General features: G+C 36.4%; 1 protein-coding gene across 1 annotated transcript in view; it reads right to left on the reverse strand.

Annotated features, from left to right (window-relative positions):
• gc (GC vitamin D binding protein) overlaps nucleotides 1–12,311 on the reverse strand; it is a 149,659-nt gene that overhangs the window by 49,329 nt on the left and 88,019 nt on the right. The window contains exons 5-7 of the mRNA XM_039758572.1: nucleotides 10,308–10,440; nucleotides 6,393–6,481; nucleotides 5,507–5,636 (exon numbers count right to left, since the gene is read on the reverse strand). Coding sequence (XP_039614506.1) covers nucleotides 5,507–5,636; nucleotides 6,393–6,481; nucleotides 10,308–10,440 — 352 coding nt within the window. The remainder of the gene's footprint in view (nucleotides 1–5,506; nucleotides 5,637–6,392; nucleotides 6,482–10,307; nucleotides 10,441–12,311) is intronic.

The raw sequence follows: 12,311 nt of genomic DNA on the forward strand, positions 1-12,311 counted from the left end.
CAGCACCCCCAGGAGGAGCTCTCCCGACAGCAGGATCGTGCCCCGAGGTCCAGCAGGGCCTTATGGACTTTGTAGTGTCTATATACAGCCATGCTGGATACCTTGGGGACCAACAGGAGTCGCTGTGGGGGGGCTTATGGGCCCTGTGAGGCCATATGACCCGGGAGTACGTCACGGTCACGTGACGGGAAGAAATGTTGTGCTCCCGGGTTGAGTAAAAGGACTGATTGCCCTGACCCAGAAGGAATTAGGAACTATGGATTGATGGGACAGGAACACCTCCGGGTCAGGGGCTATAAAAGGACGGTGCCTCAGTTCAGACACTGAGCTGAGCTGGGAGGGAGAGGAGAAAGTGTCTGGGCGAGGAGGAGAGTTTATTGTTGAGGGAATTGTGTTTATTATAGTTAATAGTTTGAGTAGTGTGGAAGGTGCTTTGTGCACGGTGTTAAACGAAAATAAAAAGGTCTTGGACTTTTACCTGGTGTCTGGAGTTGTACCTGAGGGTTCAAGGGTGCACTACTCCCCCCTACTGCCACAATATATATATATATATATATATATATGCCAGCAACACTCATGACAATGACAACATAATTACATTGTCAATCATGTGACGTTATTATTAAAATGTTTCCTTTTCTTTTTCATTACTTCTTTAATACACTACTTCTCTGCTGCGATGCTAGTCTCAAATAAATACCATGTGCAACGCTAAAAGAATTGCACGTTCTTTTACATTAAAGGGTTCATCATTTCACATAACAACAAAATCAGTAAGTTTTGTGCATAAAATTCTTTTCCCTGAACAAATGAATACAAAGACAATCACCATTCACTGGTGAAGCAGAGCATACAGGTCATCTCACAACATGGAGTAAGGTGTCCGCCTTGTGCTCACTACTTTTTTAAGTGAATTTAAAGGGTCAAGAGAGGCTAAAAACCCTCCATTTACTGAACAGAAAAAGAAAGATTTTACAAAAAACAAACTTGACATAGAGCAAACAAGAAAACTAGTTGATGCCAGTCTCCTGTTCATTAAAGGGCTATAAATGTTATTTTATATTGCTCATTCAGTATGTTTATTCATATTTCACATGCTGCAGTGCTATTGTTAGTGTGTATGGGGCATTATTTTGACACCACATTTAGTTATCCTCTTTTAAATATGGAATTACAAGACTAGATTCAAATATTTGTCTGGTCGCTGTTGGTGAGTTTTCTTTGTTTCCAACCATACCTGCATTAGCTATCTCTGGGAATTCCAGGTCAACCCAAAATTTAACACTAGAATCCCTGAAGCCTACAAAAATACGTGTAATCCCTGGCCACCTTAAATTCCTTCGAACATCTCCATTAGCGTCTTTTGTTATGCAAATGTGTCGATCAGTGCAAGCAGCAAACAGCCTGCTATTCTATCCCCCCACTGCTACAGCTCAACTCAGGCAAAATGTTCTCCCAGCTCTAGCCAAGGCTTCTGATCTGCATGTGAGGTGAGGTTCCTGGAGTTGTATAGGGTAAATAATATATCGCTATTTGGAACACACTAGTATTTAGATCTGGCAGTGCCATGCTGACATTTCAGTACGCGAGCAATGGTACGAGAATGCAGTCAGACTTCTTTTTTTGGTCACATACACCATCAGATCTAAACACTAACATGGAGAGTTGCTCGAGTATTGACGTGTCTATAGCTGCAAGTGGAAGCTGCCGTTGCACTTTTCTAAGAAAACTTCAAAATGGAACTTAATTTAGCTTATGAAAGCACTGAACATCCATTGGAGTTTACTGCAACTCACTATAGAAGTGGAAAAATACAAAACTATTGCCAGAAAGCATAAATCTAGCTATTTGTGTAACCTTGTACACAGGACAAATGGAACAATACAGGGAAGTTACTGCCAGACCAAATGCAACTCTGAATGACTTACTTATGGATGTAGACAAATTTGTTGGTACCCTACCTGCTCATTTAAAAAGTTCTGTATGCCTCTTGAAAAATACATGTATGCATTTGAAATGTCATCAAGGAAAGCAAAGCGAGTGTGAAAAGAAATATAGTGTTGCTTATTATACAAGAGATATTCTTAACTGACCTGGACACATTTGTTGGTACCCCTAGGAAATAAATCATAAATAATTGGATTAGAGTGATTGTTTCAAACTAGCTCTTTTCTTTAATAAGTATTACACGATTTTCCAATCGTGTAATCAGTCATTCAGCTTATTTAAATGGAGAAAAGTAGTCACTCTGCTGTTTGGTATCATCATGTGTCCCATGCTGAACATGGATCAGAGAAAGCAAAGGAGAGAGTTGCCTGAGAAGATCAGAAAGAAAATTATAGACAAGCATGTTAAATGCAAAGGTTCTAAAACCATTTTCCAAGCAGCCTGATGCGCCTGTGACAATAGCTGCAAATATTAAGAAGTTTAACATCCATGAGACTGTAGCCAACCATGCTGGATGCAGCCACAAGAGGCAAATTGACCCCAGAATGGACAGAAGGAAAGTGTGAATTATAAACAAAAAGTCAAGGACAAATCCAAAGAGAAACAAGCCGAACTCCAAGATCAAGGTTCCTCAGTGTCTGATTGCATAATCTGTCACTTTTTGATTGACAGTGGGCTAAGTGGAAGAAGACCCAGGAGGACTCCAACGTTGAATGAAAAACATAAAATAGCCAGTGTGGAATTTGCTAAGATGCATATTGACAAGCCACCTTGCTTCTGTGAAAATGTTATTTGGAGAGATATGACAAAAACTGTTTTTGGTTTTTTTTTGGCAAGTCACATCGGCTCTATGTTCACAAATCCAAAAATGAAGCATTTAAAGAAAAAACACCATACCTACTAAGAAAAATGGAAGAGGTTCAGTAATGTTTTGGGGCTTCTTCGCTACATCTGGCATTAGGCTGCCTTGAGCCTTTGCAAGGAACTAGCAAATCTCAAGAATATCAACACATTCTGGAGTGAAACGTACTGCCAGAAAGCTCAGTCTCAGTTGCAGTTCATGGATCCTCCAACAGGAAAATGACCCCAAAAATAAAACTAAAATCACTTAAGAACAGCTAAGAACAAAACAAGTTATTTCTGTGACAATTGTGGGTTCTTCTTTTTTCGTGGAGGTGCACCAACAAATGTGTCCACATCTGTAATTAAAGATTGTATTTATGAATCAGAGGATGAAAAGTGGAAGGCATGGAGATGATTAGATGAGATGGCAGATGAGGTTCTAACTAGATTGTATAACAAAACCTTGAAAGGCGGGAAGATGCCTGAGGAGTGGAGAAGAAGTACAGTTTTCAAGAATAAGGGAGATGTGCAGAAAAACATTAACTACAGGGGTACAAAGTTGATCAGCTACACTATGAATATATGGGAAAGAGCGATCAATGCCAGGTGTAGAGGAGAGGTGAGCAGCAATATGGTTTCATGCCAGGAAAGTGTACTAAAGATGCAATGTTTGCTTTAAGAGTGCTGTTATACAGGGAAGGTCAGAAGGAATCACACTGCGTGTTTGTGGACTTACAGAAAACGTATGACAGGGATCCAAAAGCGGAGTTATGGTACTGTATGAGGAAGTCGGGAGTAGCAGAAAAGTATGTGAGGGTGGTGCAGGATATGTATGAGAACACTGTGACTGCCCAATAGAAACAAAAACCAAGTAAAGTGCAACCACTTGTCAGTGAAATACAGGGAGACAAAAAACCTCTAGAAACCCAAAAGCTTCACAGTTTACAAAATCAAAACAAAAAGCCATAAACTTTTTTTTTCAGAATGACTACTCAATCCAGTCTACAAATAAAGGTTAGTGCGTCATCATTAGAGGAACATTTTTGTCTGCCCTAAACATTCATTTTCCCTATATAAAAATAAAAAAGAAAAACAAGAAAGCATAAAAACCTCTGTGTCTGCAGTTTCTCTCCTTATCATTACACTGGAGATGACAAAATTGAGTATGTTTGGTGTGCATTGCTATGTGTTCCATGGTGTTAAAATATGATGTACAAAATGAAGAACAGAAAGCAGCCTGTTTCAAAGGGTAGCTGCTGATTGCCAGAGATATCACAGTCACATGCTTTTCTCCTCACACGGGGGGCATTCTCCCATCAAAGCTGAACACGATCAGATATAGTGCCTATATTTGACATTGGAGTATACCTACCTTCCGCTTTGCCACAATTAAATTTTTTTTTTAATTTTTAAAGTTTGCCCTGTTTCACTACTATGTGGGCGGACCTGCAGGGGACAGCTAGTATAACTTAAAATTGACATAGAAGGTGGTACCATTGATATTGGGTAGGAAGCAGGTAAGCATTAGAAGACAGACTATATTATATTACAGTAGTGTTCTCATAGGACTCATGAAAGTGACAGCATGCTTTAAAGGCTGTTAGATCAGTGGTCTCAGACTCAGTCATTTAGGCTCATGGTAGGTACAGGTTCTCATTCCAGCCACTTCCTTAATTAGTACCCAATTACTGCTGCTAAAGGAACATATTTTGCACAGCCAAGCCATATAATTGAATAAAGTAATGTATACAATTAAAATGCAGCAGTAGTCTCTAATTATTAAATTGACTGCAATGAAATCTGGAATTATAGCAGCCCTCTAAGAAATGTATTTGAGACTCAGTCAGACATATAAAACACTCCTAATATTGTTTGTGTTCTTTTCCTGGACACATCATCGGGCAGCTCAAGATTTACTGTTAACTGGCAGCCGGTTAAAGGAAAACAATCAATTTTGGTTTTGGAATCTTAAATAGACAAGTCAATTAAAATGAAGGAAATAAAAATATTCCATTTGCAGCTGTAACTGGCGACTAATTAAGAAAGTGCTTGGAATGAAAACCTACAGACACTGCATTCCTCCAGGAACTTAATTGGAGGAGCCTGACTTAGAGGGAAATCTAACTCTAAAATGAAAAAAGAAGGATTCACATTATTGGAAAAGTGTGTAGATAGCCATTTATGGACTGACTAATTCAATGATCTGGAAACAGGCAGCCATTGTAGGCATGGAGTCATGAGAACTTCCTGAATCCATTAGATGGCAGTGGTGGGATGCTGTATAAAATAGGTGGTATAGTACACAGACACACACACACAATATACGATATGCATATTATTTTTAACATGTAATTATGATCTTTTACATGAGTAAGAATTCAGTTTAATTATTTGTATTTACCTTAAAGCAGTATCTATCAATTGAAATACTAAATTGCTGGTGGCATCCACAATTATATTTAATTATTTGTTTTAATTTAAAATTAGCAAGTGTTTGAAATTAATTAATGTGCTGAAATATTCCATTCAAGGTTGTCAAGTCAAGAGGCACTCAAATTTTAGTTTATAAGATTTTATTATTAAAACAAACATACTATACATAATCCTGCAGAACATATTGTACTGACTATAAACACTTTGTTGTGTTTTACTTTGTAGTAGCTTTAAAGCACCTTTATAAATTGTTAAATACTGAACACTAAATGCAGGTACCCACCTCGTTCATAAGACAATCAGGGTCTGGGTTTGAACAGCATTTTGCAAGGCCTTCCTCAAGGTATTTCACAACTGGAGAGACTTCTTTAAATGAAGCACTGGGTATAAGCTGGCCATAATGTACATTCAAGCTAGCAAAACATTTAATAAAAAAAATACTTATTACAAAATCAGAAAACTCTTTACAGAAAGCATTTTATGTATGACAACTTTCTTCATGGAAACTCTAAATGCTGAGCCAGGCATACAGTATATCAAGAAATCCTGTATTTTTATGTCTTTTCTTTAAGACTTTAGATTGGATGTATCAAATCCTCTTTGTATTTCTTCAGTCTATTTGCAGATTGTCTGTTTCCTATTGTTTCCCACTGTTGTGCGCTATATTTTAATAAAAGCACCATTTTGATATCTTTTGTCTTCGTGGCATCACCCTAGGTGTGGAGAAATGCCACAAATGTACTCTTTCCTGTTACAATATGTGCATTATTTTCAGTTTAATTGATTGTTTTATAGGACCTACACTGAAACTTAGTTTCTCATGGGAATGTTCTAAGCAGCAGAAGTTAGAATAGACACTGGGACTAATATAGTATATTAATAGTATAGGAATGGTGATAGCACAGATACCAGAAGCTGGAACTGAAATGATAAATAGTCCACATGATGTACCTTTGACAGACACGGTCATCTTTTAAATCAAGATGAACACTGAAATACTCAAAAAACAATGACTAATGGAAGACTCTCAAGCTCTAATGAATTAACCATTATAGGTACAAATAAGGAGGGGAAGTGTGTATGATTAGGGTTCTTGATAGCTTAATGTGTATACCTATTAACATTATACACAAAGTAAAAAATGCATTCTTATCCAGATCATTACTTACCCAGTTTTGAATGACTTGATATATTTTTGACTATTGCAAAGATGAGATGCATGCCTTAAAAATAACATTGAGTCTTTCTGATTCAGCCTCTGAAATACATAAAAACATTGTTATTATCATGTAGGAACTTGTCCACTCAAATGCCTTATTAATTTTTCTACCAAAAAATCTCATCACAATAGATAATTAGCCTAATATTCTTCGTTCTTTTTTCAGCCTCATAAAATTTTAATTTGTTTCTGAGAGGCACAATGATTTAGCTCTAGATACAGTGGAGTGAAAAAGTATGTGAACCCTTTGGAAAGAACAGCATTTATGAATGAATTAGAGTTAAAATATGCTTAGATTGTCATCTAAGTTACAATAATGAACAGACACAATCTGATTTAACTAATAATGCACAAATAATTTTATTGCACATGCACCCACTGAGCACACTATTTAAACATTCATAGTGCAGTTTGGAAAAAGTATGTAACCTCCTAAGCTAATGACAAAAGCTAACTGAAGTCAGGAGTTGGCAAATCTGAAGTCAAATCAAATAAACAAGACTGGAAGTGTGGTTTAGAAATACTTTTTGATTTTGCTCTCCACAAGAACCAGCTTCTGATGTGTTCTATCTATCTATCTATCTATCTATCTATCTATCTATCTATCTATCTATCTATCTATCTATCTATCTATCTATCTATCTATCTATCTATCTATCTATCTATCTATCTATCTACTAGACCTGAGTGCAGCATTTGACACAATAGACCACAGTAATCTTATAAATTGTCTTAGCCAATGGGTGGGCCTCTCTGGCAGTGTCTTAAATTGATTTTAGTGTTATTTTACAGGTAGAAAATTCTTTGTTAGTTGTGGTGATTGTAGTCTATGGATCTATGGTATTGCATACGGAGCACCACAAGGGTCAATTCTGGTTCCACTGTTATTTTCAATTTACCTGCTCTCATTATGCCAGATTATCTGAAAGCACAACATGAACTACCACAACTATGCAAATGACAAGCAGCTTTACCTGTCTATAGACCCTCCTTTAGAAGTGACTTTAAAATACTACTGATGGTACATAAAGCCTTAAATAACCTTACTCTTTCCTATATTTTTCTACATTCTAAGCTGTAACCTTAGATCTTCTAATATTGGTCTGCTTATTATTCCAAAGGCTAAGCATACAAGAAGTGGTGAGGCAGCCTTTTTCTGTTATGCACCAAAAATCTGTAATACTTTACCAAAAAAGATACACTAGGCTAACACCGTGGATAATTTCAAAAAACTCCTTAAACTCAAATTTGTAATTGGACTTGTTCATAACTATTTTTTAGTTCTGCTCTTAATAAACTATATCTGCATTGAAGATAACATACTCTTCAATGAATCGGCAATCATTATTAATTGTTTCTTTATTATTATCCATTATTAGTCTTTTCTGTTGCTACAGTGAAGGCTTTCTCCACCACCACCTCCTGCAGCCACTTGTGATGTTTGAATGAAAGCAGATACTCCACCTTGCCATGAAACCCACTGTGTTGAATCCTCTAAAATGAAGCCTAAAAAGCAATAAAGAACTACTTAAGAACATTTGTGTTAGACAGAATGTCCATTGGGGGCTAGGTGGTCTTTTGGCCTGTAACTACTGCAGATTTTTACTTTTTTTGTCCTCCCTCACCTTTTGATCTCATTCTAATTTTGAGACTTTAAAACAAATTCTATATTTAAGTACTCTACTTCTCTTAGTAACTTAAGTAACTGTGCATTATTTATTTTTCATATAGGTTTTATTCATTATTTTCCTTACATAATTGTAATTTTTTTCTTTGCTTGTAACTGTTTCTTTGACATCTTCAAAAGCACTTTAAACTACATCCTCTGTGTGAAAATGCCTTTCAAAAAAGATATCTCAGTAGATCTATGATTAAGAATTGTTGATTTGCATAGAGCTGGATATGGAAACAGAGTAATGTGAAAAAGATGTATAATCATTTGTCCACAGTTATGTATAAATGGAGATGATTTAGCATTGTGGTTGCTCTCACTAAATGTTGCTGCCCAAGCCATAATGACTAGAACATAGAATGCTTAATGAGGTAAAAAAAAAAGTACCTTAGAGTAACAGCTAAAGGCTTGAGAGTTTAACATCTCAATCCTGGGTCTACCATACACATATCATTGAATGGGCAAGGTGTCAAAGGCAGGACACCAAAAGGGAAGCCACAGTTCTCCTACAAAAGCATTGCTAGAATATGCATCAGTACAAATGGCACAGCAACATAAAAACATCATCCCAACATTGAAGTACAGTGTAGGGAGTATCATGATAATTTTTTATCATGATTTAAAGCTGCTTTGCTTCCTCTGGGTCTTTCAAGCTGGCATTCATCAAGCGGGCAAATGAATTCTCAAGTTTATCAAGGTATCCTACTGCCACCAGCCGAAGCTTAATAGAAACTGGCTGATAGAGCAGGACAATGACAGTAAATATTGAAGTAAATCTGTTACAGAATACCTTCAGAAAAGGAAAATCTGCCTTTTGGATTGGCCCAGTCAGAACTTAGACTTCAACCCAACAGAGATGCTGTGGAATGACCTCAACAGAACTGTTCACACTAGAAATTCTAAGAATAGCTCTGAGCTGAAACAGTTCTGCAAGGAATTATGATCTATAATTCCTCTGGATCTGCAGCTATTGTGACTGGTTATTGCTGCCAAAGAAGGTTTCACTAGTTATTCATTTATTATTAAAGCCTTCAGTTACTTTTTCCACAGCACACTGTGAATTAATGACTGGTAGGTTTGTTTAACCAAGACAGGAAATATTATAATTGTGGATTATTAGCTTAAGCATTTTGTGTTTGTCTATACTTGTGACTTAGATGAAGATCCGATCACATTTTATTAACGCTTTATCCAGAAAACCAGGTAATTCCAAAGGATTCACATACTTTTTCTTCCCACATGAGTTGGATTCATTGTCTAAATTGAGTTTTCTTGTTTTCCTCAGGTCCAAATGAATTTTTTCTCATAACTTATAATGGGTTTTGTTTCTAGTTTGTACTTTTGAAAATGGCCCCAACTCCCAGTGCCCTTGAAAAGGAAAGCAATGGTTTCAAGAAATGGATGGATGGAAATACTTTTGCCTTATATGGTATTATAGCACAAGACTCAATATTGGTGAATAAGTATGTCATCCTTCCATTCACCCACCACTCTATTCTTAAAAAAAGTTTAGTATTATAGTGCAGAAGAGGCGCAGTAGCTAACCCTAGGCAGGGATTAGTACATAGCAGAACATATTTATGCACACAAACTCATAATCTATAACCTAATCTATTGCTTTAGGATGAGGCAGGGAAAACAGAGCACCAGGAGAATAAATCTAACAAACAGAGAGAACACAGAGACCTCCACCCAGGGAGTAATAAGCCTGGGATTTGAACCCCATCACCTGGGGCCATGAAACATCAGTTCTTTCCACTGTGACACTGTGCTACATAAGTATATAATGAGCCACATATCACAGATGGCAGTAGCTAAAGGAGTGCAGTTTTTCTTACTGTATTAATATTTCACACACACTTTGTTTTAATATGGAAGGACTGAGATGTCTGAAGGTTTTGGAGTGATAGAAAGTGGTACACCTTATTATTGTGACTACCATGAAAGGTGATTTATGAACTGTAATGGTATATCTAAGCTACTAGGCACAAGTCCTAATCACTTTAAATATCAAAGCTACAATTATTATAATCACAGGAGGAATCCAATACTCATTTGTACACGTGCCTGTTGTTCGAAAGTCAGTGCACGACCATGAAGTGTGGCAGCAAGGGGACTTGTGCAGTTTTGACAGATGGGGTGGCTAAATTTTGTAGCCCATTAAAGGCAGAACAAAACAACAACACACATTACCTCTTTAAGGAAACAGAAATTTGATAGAGAAGGAACGCAGCATGCTGCAACCATGTTTAAATGTTTGTTTGAGACATTTAACAGTAATCCAATAGGCACATTTCCATGTCTTCTCCCTAGTTCATACAAGTACCTGAAAATAACAGAAAAGGTTAACTTTTAATTCAGCAATAGTAATAACAAGAATGACATCAAAACAATATGTTGATAAAAATAACATACAGTACATTAGTGGGAGATCTTTCAAAAGAGATGAAGCTATTACTCTACGCTTTGAACCTCTACTTTCTCTGTGCTGTCTACCTCTTGAGAACTATTTAAGCAGCAACTATCATACAGAGGCCTTTCCATTGAATACTGGACTATTCCAGTAGGAAAACAGCTTTATGTTCAACGACCCCCCTATTATTTAAAGATGAGGTTAAATACTTAATATTTTTCTTTACCGTCTTTCTGTTAATCAATTTTTTGCAAACACAGAAGAGTGGAAATAGATTAATAAAACAGCACAGTATAATCATAATGCATTATTAAAAGTAACAGCAATAGAATAATAGAAACAGCAATTACTCTAATAATACATTTGTAGATGACAGTTCTGATTCAGGGTGCATCACTTTGTACTCTTCATCAGGTACTTCATATGCTCCTTCTATTGCCTGTCAATAGTGTATTCTTTTTTAATAATTATGCTAAATTTTAATACATTTATTGTACACACACGTTACTCAAATGTGCTTTTTTTTCTTTAAAGGGTTTACAAAGGTACACATTGTTAATGTTGCTGTATAAAAATAAAGATTGATAAATAAGGACTGAGTCAGATAACTATGAACTCACCCACTTGGGAGAATGGAAATAATGAAACTGAAAGGTCATGAAAAATCAGATTTTCTATGAATAGTCTCATCTAATATTTGGACTGCGTTACTGCATCTTTTGCTAGTGATGGCTTCACTGACTTCTTGTGGAAAAGGAATTCTTGACTGAAAAGGTCACAAATTGAATTGTTTTCAGCGGCACTCTCCAGAGTAGTGCTTCTTAATCTTTTCCTATGTCATGAAACATTCAATACTGGATTAACATTATTATATCATGAGACTTGAATACATTTTAATAACCAAGACTTGTAAAATAAACATTAAATAATGAATTAAGTGAATTAAAATGTGCAAATAAATGATTATATACCTACATAATTGGGGATTGGGGAGCGGGGGGTGTAAATGGCTGGAATGGAAAAGCAACTTTCAAAATTATTGGCACACAAATCCAGAGCCTTTGTTCAACACAGGGAGAAATTTACACAAACAACTTATATTATCACAGTAAATTCCATCATATTATTTTGCTCTGATCCAATTTTTCATTATCATAATGCTGCTTCAAGTATATTTTAATAAATGCATACTGTATAACTGACAGGAATGCATTTGAGAAGCAAATCCCATCGAGGCGAATCAGGATAAGATGTCAGAGTGGAGTATTCACCTTTGCCTTCTACCTAGAAAAAATCAAAAACTTAAACCAAACTGGAAAGGTATTCTAAAATTATGAAACTTATTTATTAACAGCTGAAAGCTTCTTGTCAAATAACAAATGTTACCTGTGCCATGCTCTTTGCTGAGGTGGCACTCCTGCAAAGAAACCATTTTGAGATTATTGGTTCAGAACATCGTTTATCTAAGTAGCCTGACACAAACATGCCTGGGTATTTCAGTTGCTTCTCAGTTAATCAGGTTCCATTAAATGGTAAATTTGACTGAGCCAGACTCTGCCTCTGTGCATGTGTGTTAGTATTCACTGAAATATGATAACAGCTGCTTAGGGTCCAGTCCTGCTTTACACCTGGTGCTGCCTGCACAAACGTCACTTGCTAGGACCACTGCAGCTGATTAAACAGGTCAATGAATGACGGATCTTGTTAAAGTCAATGTCAATGTATTTATATAGCACATTTAAAACAACATACTGTAGGAATGCTGTGGTCAAAGTGCTTTACAA

This window comes from Polypterus senegalus, chromosome 7 (genome assembly GCF_016835505.1).
Source record: "Polypterus senegalus isolate Bchr_013 chromosome 7, ASM1683550v1, whole genome shotgun sequence".
Lineage (NCBI taxonomy): Eukaryota > Metazoa > Chordata > Cladistia > Polypteriformes > Polypteridae > Polypterus > Polypterus senegalus.